General features: G+C 50.4%; 1 protein-coding gene across 1 annotated transcript in view; it reads left to right on the top strand.

Moving 5' to 3' along the window:
• The first annotated feature begins 202 nt into the window (after positions 1 to 202).
• The window catches only part of MEX3D (mex-3 RNA binding family member D), a 29,480-nt gene continuing 19,931 nt past the window's right edge, over positions 203 to 9,751 (top strand). Inside the window, exon 1 of the mRNA XM_063915708.1 lies at positions 203 to 1,052. Coding sequence (XP_063771778.1) covers positions 239 to 1,052 — 814 coding nt within the window. The 5' untranslated portion in view covers positions 203 to 238. The remainder of the gene's footprint in view (positions 1,053 to 9,751) is intronic.

The following is a 9,751-nucleotide window of genomic DNA, read 5'->3' as shown; positions in this document are numbered from 1 at the left end:
CGGCTTTGTACATGCGCGGCACTTCCCACACCCCCGTCCCGCCTGCTGTAATGAAAGAGGGTGTGGCCATAGGCAAAGTAGGCGGCTCCAACAATATTTACCCTGCAGCCAATGCGCGGTCTAACCACTAAGACACCGGATGCGGTCTCGCCCAATCCTAGCGACGACGGAAGTAGCGTCATTCGGCCGCCAGTCACCTGAAAACAGACGGGCTTCTGCGCAGTCGCGTTGGGTTTTGATGCATGACGTCACCCTACCCGCCGTGCCTCGAACAAAGGGGTTGGCTGACGAGAACGCGCCCAACGCGGGAGCGAGCAGGGGAGGCTGCAGAAGCATGCAGGAGCCCCGGGGGGAGGAGGAGCCTGGCGGAGAGGGCCCCCGGGGGCCACATGAAGGAGAAACGGGCACCCGGGGGCCATATAAAGAGCACTGGAAATACGCGATACAGCTGACAGACGGGCCCCAGCTGTCATCCTGCAACCGTCACTCTAAGGATGCCAGCCAGGCGCCAACCAGGAGACTCGGCCCTCCGGGTACCCAGTGCGGCGGGCTACCAGTCTGCGGGCACCATCACCCCCCGGGCTCCATGTGCCTCCCGCTTGAAGTGTCTCAATTGCAGGAGCAGTATGATGATGATCCGGGACATGAGACGCACAGCCCGGCGAACCTGCAGCCAGCCGGCACCCCACCCCAGCCGTCTGCCCGCCTGCCACCTCCAGTGCCGTTCCCCGGGGCCCGAGACGCCACTCCGCTCCTCCCAACTGCCAGCAGCACGCCACCTGCCCTGCTCTTCCCCTCGCAGCCTGCCGTCGAGGAGTTCCCACTGATGCTGGACCCGCTCTCTGTCCTGGGCTTCCAGGATGATCAGGAGGAGGATGACGGTGGCTCCGAGATGGCGGGTACAGGGTCCCCTAGCCCGGAGCCAGAAGACTTGTTTGGGGAGATGGCCGACCAGCTGCTGGTCCCGGGGGCACGCCGGAGAGGCACCAACATGACGGAGGGAGTACCAGTGCCCAGTTCTGAGCACGTCGCAGAGATTGTGGGCAGGCAGGGTGAGTATATGTGTGTGTATAGTCACACAGCAGCAGATCATATCTGGTAAATGTTGGCATCTAACAGTACAAGTCAGTGGTACTCAACTCCTGTCCACTTGTGTCCACAACATGTCATTATTTCTGTTTTTTTTTTTTCTTAACAATGTACAGGTTTTTGCTCCGTTAGTAGTAATCCCACCTTCCACAGACAGACTTGGATTGAGAACCATAAGTGATGCTGTATTTGGTGTCAGATAAGTACATAGAGGTTCTGACCCTGTTTATACATGCTGTGTGTGCTTCACACTCTGCATTTAATCCAGTCAGGATTCTCAGGGAATTGGTGAAGGAAATTGTCACTGGAAGACATGGTGTACATGTGTAAGTAGTTACTTGCTGCGTAGACTCTATGCTAAAGCATTCCCATCATCCTGTTCTCCCACCCACAACACAAACCATACACAGATGAGTCACATTGATACTCCCAACAGACCTAACCTCTAACTAGGATACGACACTGGTAAGTGTAAAACCAGCTCTCGGACACCAATGGGCGCACACCTTGCAGCTCCAGGAGAAAGAGAGAAATTTGTAAAGATTTGTCATGTATATTATTTATGTCATAAATTTTGAATAACACAGAATGACATGTACAAGGGGAAGCCATTAGCCTTGATCAGAGTTCACACTACTGGGCTTCAGATTGGTGTACATTGCCTGCCCACAGTCAGGCAGTGGCCCCATTCAGCTCCCCCAAATTGTTTTATGCAACAGGCAGAATAATTAGACTCCTTCAGGAGATTTGTACTCCCACCAAACAGAGGAGAGAAAAAAATAGTAAGAGTTATATAGACAATTTATAGATTTTGTAATATTGCTCTCTAATTACCTGAATATTGGTCTCTATACATTAACATGAGTGAGGGCTCCCTAGAATATTCTACACATAAACAAGATGTAGAAAGGGTAAATATTCTCAAATATGATACCCCTGTTCCTCTTGTTACACTGCCCTTTCAATGTGGCGAACAGCATTCAGTCAGGCCTGGCCAACCTGTAGCTCGGTAGATGTTGTGAAACTACAAGTCCCAGCATGCTCTTCCACAGTTTTGCTATTGTAGAATGCTAAAACTGTGTCATGGCATGTTTGGATGTGCAGTTTCACAACAGTTGTAGAGCCCCAGATTAGCCAAGCATGTTCTATATCTCCGTAAATTATTGTATTCATAATGTTGTCATTAAAATAAGCTACAGAAAAATAAAAACAAAAACAATGAAAGCTATCACCAGGGTACCTAGAGAGGCCTGATTAACCTGTACCCCCTTTGAACATGTTCTCCCCCCAATCACCTCTTTGCTGTTCAATTTTCTAATCCTTATAGGCCCTACACACTGGGCGGTATCACTCAAAGATATAAACGATCTAGTTCATCAACGAACGAGATACCGTTCATATCTTTGAGTGTGGAGGCTCCAGCGATGAACGATGCGCGGGCCCCGTGCTCATTCATCGCTGGTGCCCCGCCAGCTGTGCATACAGGCCAATATGGACGATCTCGTCCATATTTGCCTGCACTTCTATGGAGCCGTGAGACGGGGGAGTGAAGAAACTTCACTGCCCCCCCCCCCCCCCGCTGCCGGGTCGGCCGTCTCCGCCGTCAGGCAGCTCGGCGGCGGATCGTTAAATGTGTAGGGCCCATTTCTCTAACGTCCTAGTGGATGCTGTGGACTCCGTAAGGACCATGGGGAATAGACGGGCTCCGCAGGAGACTGAGCACTCTAAAGAAAGATTCAGTACTATCTGGTGTGCACTGGCTCCTCCCTCTATGCCCCTCCTCCAGATCTCAGTTAGAATCTGTGCCCGGCCAGAGCTGGGTGCTCCTAGTGGGCTCTCCTGAGCGTGCTAGAAAAGAAAGTATTTTGTCATGTTTTTTATTTTCAGAGAGCTTCTGCTGGCAACAGACTCACTGCTATGTGGGACTGAGGGGAGAGAAGCAAACCTACTCACTGCAGCTAAGTTGCGCTTCTTGGGCTACTGGACACCATTAGCTCCAGAGGGATCGAACACAGGTACCTAACCTTGATCGTCCGTCCTCCCTCGCAGAGCCAGAAGCAGCAGAAGCAAGAAGACATCGAAATCGGCGGCAGAAGACTCCTGTCTTCACTTAAGGTAGCGCACTGCAGCTGTGCGCCATTGCTCCCGCAGCACACCCACACACTCCGGTCACTGTAGGGCGCAGGGGGGGGCGCCCTGGGCAGCAATTAAGATACCTGATGGCAAAAGTATACATATATACAGTCAGGCACTGTATATATGTGCGAGCCCCCGCCATTTTTACACATGAGAAGCGGGACAGAAGCCCGCCGCTGAGGGGGCGGGGCCTTCTTCCTCAGCACACCAGCGCCATTTTCTCTTCACAGCTCCGCTGGAAGGACGCTCCCCAAGCTCTCCCCTGCAGTATACAGGTGCAATAGAGGGTAAAAAAAGAGAGGGGGGGCACATAAATTTAGATAGAGATATATATATATAGATATATATATATATATATATATATACATATACATACGCATAGGCTGTAGATGGCCCGGCACTCCTGTAAGCCTTGAAATATATCTGCTGCGGTGCCCTCCAGGTGACTCTAGGTCACAATATGTAGCGTGGATGTGTGGCGCCACTCAAACAGACTCTTCATTCTATTGAAGAGTCTGTTTGAGTGCCGCCACACATCCACGCTCTCTACATACATACATACATACATACATACATACATACATACATACATACATACATACATACATACATACATACATACATACATACATACAGCAGCTACTGGGTAAACACTAAGGTACAGTGTACTCCCTGGGTTATATAGCGCTGGGAAGGATACATGGAGGCAGAACAAGTGCAAATAGATGTGGTGTCGCCCCCGATGGGGCCGACACCTGATTGGATGGATATGTGGAAGGTGTTAAATGATAATGTAAGCTCCTTACATAACAGATTGGATAAAGCTGTAGCCTTGGGACAGTCGGGGTTTCAACCCATGCCTGCTCCCACAGCGCAGAGGCCGTCAGGGTCTCAAAAGCGCCCAATATCCCAGTTAGTTGACACAGACGTCGACACGAAATCTGATTCCAGTGTCGATGACGATGATGCAAATTTGCAGCCTAAAATGACTAAAGCTATCCGCTACGTGATTGTGGCAATGAAGGATGTGTTACACATTTCTGAGGAAAATCCTGTCCCTGACAAGAGGATTTATATGTATGGGGAGAAAAAGCAAGAAGTGGCTTTTCCCCGTCACATGAATTGAATGAATTATGTGAAAAAGCATGGGATTCCCCCTGATAGGAAGGTAGTAATTTCCAAGAGATTGCTGATGGCGTATCCTTTCCCGCCAACGGACAGGTTACGCTGGAATCCTCCCCCAGGGTAGACAAGGCGTTGACACGCTTATCTAAGAAGGTGGCCCTGCCGTCTCAGGATACGGCCGCCCTAAAGGATCCTGTGGATAGAAAGCAGGAAGCTATCCTAAAGTCTGTTTACACACATTCTGGTACGCTGCTGAGGCCAGCAATTGCTTTGGCCTGGATGTGTAGTGCGGTAGCAGCATGGACGGATACTCTGTCTGAGGAGTTACATACCCTGGACAGGGACTCTGTTCTAATGAACCTGGCACATATCACGGACGCGGTCCTATATATGCGGGATGCCCAGAGGGACATTTGCCTGCTGGGCTCTAGAGTTAACGCTATGTCCATTTCTGCCTGAAGGGTCTTATGGACTCTGCAATGGACATGGGATACCGACTCTAAAAAACACATGGAGGTTTAACCTTATAAGGGTGAGGAATTGTTTGGGGACGGTCTCTCAGACCTAGTTTCCACAGCTACGGCTGGGAAGTCAAATTTCTTGCCTTATGTCCCGCCACAGCCTAAGAAAGCACCGCATTACCAAATGCAGTCCTTTCGTTCGCAAAAGAGCAAGAAAGTCAGAGGTGCATCCTTTCTTGCCAGAGGCAGGGGTAGAGGAAAGAGGCTGCACCACGCAGTTAGTTCCCAGGAACAAAAGTCCTCCCCGGCTTCCACTAAATCCACCGCATGACGCTGGGGCTCCACAGGCGGAGCCGTGGGGGCGCGTCTCCGACATTTCAGCCACCAGTGGGTTCGCTCACGGGTGGATCCTTGGGCTATACAAGTTGTGTCTCCAGGGATACAAACTGGAATTCGAGGTGACACCCCCTCACCGTTACCTAAAATCGGCCTTGCCAGCTTCCCCCATGGAAAGGGAGGTAGTGCTGGCAGCAATTCACAAGTTATGCCTCCAGCAGGTGGTTGTAAAGGTTCCTCTCCTTCAACAGGGAAGGGGTTACTATTCCACTATGTTTGTAGTACCGAAACCGGATGGTTCGGTCAGACCCATCTTGGATTTAAAATCCCTGAACATTTATCTGAAGAAATTCAAGTTCAAAATGGAATCGCTCAGAGCGGTCATTGCAAGCCTGGAAGAGGGGGATTTTATGGTGTCTCTGGACATCAAGGATGCTTACTTGCATGTCCCCATTTATCCACCTCATCAGGAGTACCTCAGATTTGTGGTACAGGACTGTCATTACCAATTCCAGACGTTGCCGTTTGGGCTCTCCACGGCACCGGGAATATTTACCAAGGTAATGGCGGAAAGCTGGATTCTGAATATCCCAAAATTGCAGCTGATTCCTACGACGCGTCTGCCCTTTCTGGGCATGATTCTGGACACAGACCAGAAGAAGGTGTTTCTCCCGGCGGAGAAGGCTCAGGAGCTCGTGACTCTGGTCAGAGACCTCTTAAAACCGAAACAGTTGTCGTTGCATCACTGCACGCGAGTCCTGGGAAAGATGGTGGTGGCATACGAAGCCATTCCCTTCGGCAGGTTCCATGCGAGGACCTTTCAGTGGGATCTGTTGGACAAGTGGTCCGGATCGCATCTTCAGATGCATCGGCTGATCACCCTGTCCCCCAGGGCCAGGGTGTCTCTTCTGTGGTGGCTGCAGAGTGCTCACCTTCTCGATTGCCGCAGGTTCGGCATACAGGACTGGGTCCTGGTGACCACGGATGCGAGCCTCCGAGGATGGGGGGCAGTCACTCAGGGAAGAAACTTCCAAGGGTTGTGGTCAAGTCAGGAGGCTTGTCTGCACATAAATATCCTGGAACTAAGGGCCATATACAACGCCCTGAGTCAAGCGGAGCCTCTGCTTCGCAACCAATCGGTGCTGACTCAGTCATACAACATCACCGCAGTGGCTCATGTAAACCGCCAGGGCGGCACAAGAAGCAGAGTGGCAATGGCGGAAGCCACCAGGATTCTTCGTTGGGCGGCACGGTCAGCAGTGTTCATTCCGGGAGTGGACAACTGGGAAGCAGACTTCCTCAGCAGGCACGACCTCCACCCGGGAGAGTGGGGACTTCATCAAGAAGTCTTTACGCAGATTGCAAGTCGGTGGGAACTGCCACAGGTGGACATGATAGCGTCCCGCCTCAACAAAAAGCTAAAAAGGTATTGCGCCAGGTCAAGGGACCCTCAGGCGAAAGCTGTGGACGCACTGGTAACACCGTGGGTGTTCCAGTCGGTCTATGTGTTTCCTCCTCTTCCTCTCATACCCAAGGTACTGAGAATCATAAGGAAAAGAAGAGTGAAAACAATACTCATTGTTCCGGACTGGCCAAGAAGGACTTGGTACCCGGAACTGCAAGAAATGCTCACAGAGGAACCATGGCCTCTGCCTCTCAGACAGGACCTGTTGCAACAGCGGCCCTGTCTGTTCCAAGACTTGCTGCGTTTGACGGCATGGCGGTTGAACGTCGAATCCTAGCAGAAAAGGGCATTCCGGATGAGGTTATTCCTACGCTGATAAAGGCTAGGAAGGACGTGACAGCAAAGCATTATCACCGTATATGGCGAAAATATGTTGCTTGGTGTGAGGCCAGGAAGGCCCCTACAGAGGAATTCCAGCTGGGTCGATTCCTGCACTTCCTACAGTCAGGTGTGACTATGGGCCTAAAATCAGGGTCCATAAAGGTCCAGATTTCGGCCCTATCCATCTTCTTTCAAAAAGAACTGGCTTCACTGCCTGAGGTTCAGACGTTTGTTAAGGGAGTGCTGCATATTCAGCCCCCTTTTGTGCCACCAGTGGCACCTTGGGATCTTAACGTGGTGTTGGATTTCCTGAAATCCCACTGGTTTGAGCCACTTAAGACCGTGGAACTAAAGTATCTCACGTGGAAAGTGGTCATGCTGTTGGCTTTAGCTTCAGCTAGGCGTGTGTCAGAATTGGCGGCTTTGTCATGTAAAAGCCCCTATCTGGTTTTCCATATGGACAGGGCAGAATTGCGGACTCGTCCGCAGTTTCTGCCAAAGGTGGTGTCATCTTTTCATTTGAACCAACCTATTGTGGTGCCTGCGGCTACTCGTGACTTGGAGGACTCCAAGTTGCTGGACGTAGTCCGGGCTTTGAAGATTTATGTAACCAGAGCGGCTGGAGTCAGGAAGACTGACTCGCTGTTTATCCTGTATGCATCCAACAAGCTGGGTGCTCCTGCTTCAAAGCACACTATTGCTCGCTGGATCTGTAACACGATTCAGCAGGCTCATTCTGCGGCGGGATTGCCACAGCCGAAATCAGTGAAAGCCCATTCCACAAGGAAAGTGGGCTCTTCTTGGGCGGCTGCCCGAGGGGTCTCTGCATTACAGCTTTGCCGAGCTGCTACTTGGTCGGGTTCAAACACTTTTACAAAATTCTACAGGTTTGATACCCTGGCTGAGGAGGACCTTGTGTTTGCCCATTCGGTGCTGCAGAGTCATCCGCACTCTCCCGCCCGTTTTGGGAGCTTTGGTATAATCCCCATGGTTCTTACGGAGTCCCCAGCATCCACTAGGACGTTAGAGAAAATAAGACTTTACTCACCGGTAATTCTATTTCTCGTAGTCCGTAGTGGATGCTGGGCGCCCGTCCCAAGTGCGGACTTTCTGCAATACGTGTATATAGTTATTGCTTAACAAAGGGTTATGGTTATGTAGCATCGGTTGAGTGATGCTCAGTTGTTGTTCATACTTTTAACTGGGTAAGTTTATCACAAGTTGTACAGTGTGGCTGGTATGAGTCTTACCCTGGATTCCAAAATCCTTTCCTTGTAATGTCAGTTCTTCCGGGCACAGTTTCCTTAACTGAGGTCTGGAGGAGGGGCATAGAGGGAGGAGCCAGTGCACACCAGATAGTACTGAATCTTTCTTTAGAGTGCCCAGTCTCCTGCGGAGCCAGTCTATTCCCCATGGTCCTTACGGAGTACCCAGCATCCACTACGGACTACGAGAAATAGAATTACCGGTGAGTGAATTCTTATTTATTATCCCTTTATCCTCACCATTAACCAATTGTTACTGTTGGTTCTGGAAGGGGTTATTGTCAACATACAACATATAATTTTATTAAACTGTGTGTATGTATATATTCACACTTTAAGTACACATTATTTTTATAATACAGTTTACCTTTAGCCATATCTGGTAAATTATTATAAAGCATTTTCCACTATTTTTTTTTTTGTAAATGTAGTGAAAAGATATACCAAATATACCTGTAAGGAGGAGGCAGATTGTGAGAAAAGCTTAAGGGGGGTACTCACGGAGCGATATTGTAAGCAATCTGACTAGATTGCTTAGAATATAAGCCTGATCGCTCCGTGTGTAGCCCTTACAGCGATAGCGATGCACAGCCCCGCGCATCGCTATCGCTGCTGCTAGATTGGCTCCCCGCATCGTCCCGTCTATATGGGCCTTTACTTATGTACACTACATGGCCAAAATAAATGAGGACACCTGAACATCGCACCTTCGCCTAGAAATTTCTCGATTGTACAGAGGGTATGGGGTTGCGATTGTGCAGTTCTTTATAGCTAACTAAACGTTTATTGGTTCTCCTCAATGAACTTTAATATATATTTCTCTGACGTCCTAAGTGGATGCTGGGACTCCGTAAGGACCATAGGGAATAGCGGCTCCGCGGGAGACTGGGCACAACTAAAGAAAGCGTTAGGACTACCTGGTGTGCACTGGCTCCTCCCACTATGACCCTCCTCCAGACCTCAGTTAGAATCTTGTGCCCGGCTGAGCTGGATGCACACTAGGGGCTCTCCTGAGCTCCTAGAAAGAAAGTATATTTTAGGTTTCTCTTACGTCCTAAGTGGATGCTGGGGACTCCGTAAGGACCATGGGGGATAGCGGCTCCGCAGGAGACTGGGCACAAAAGTAAAAGCTTTAGGACTACCTGGTGTGCACTGGCTCCTCCCCCTATGACCCTCCTCCAAGCCTCGGTTAGATTTTTGTGCCCGAACGAGAAGGGTGCACACTAGGTGGCTCTCCTGAGCTGCTTAGTGAAAAGTTTAGTTTAGGTTTTTTATTTTCAGTGAGACCTGCTGGCAACAGGCTCACTGCACCGAGGGACTAAGGGGAGAAGAAGCGAACTCACCTGCGTGCAGAGTGGATTGGGCTTCTTAGGCTACTGGACATTAGCTCCAGAGGGACGATCACAGGCCCAGCCATGGATGGGTCCCAGAGCCGCGCCGCCGGCCCCCTTACAGAGCCAGAAGACTGAAGAGGTCCGGGAAATCGGCGGCAGAAGACGTCCTGTCTTCAATAAGGTAGCGCACAGCATCGCAGCTGTGCGCCATTGCTCTCA

Source organism: Pseudophryne corroboree, chromosome 1 (assembly GCF_028390025.1).
Source record: "Pseudophryne corroboree isolate aPseCor3 chromosome 1, aPseCor3.hap2, whole genome shotgun sequence".
NCBI classification, from domain to species: domain Eukaryota; kingdom Metazoa; phylum Chordata; class Amphibia; order Anura; family Myobatrachidae; genus Pseudophryne; species Pseudophryne corroboree.
The sequence above is the reverse complement of the archived record's forward strand: the minus strand, read 5'-3'. Positions and strand labels throughout refer to the sequence as shown.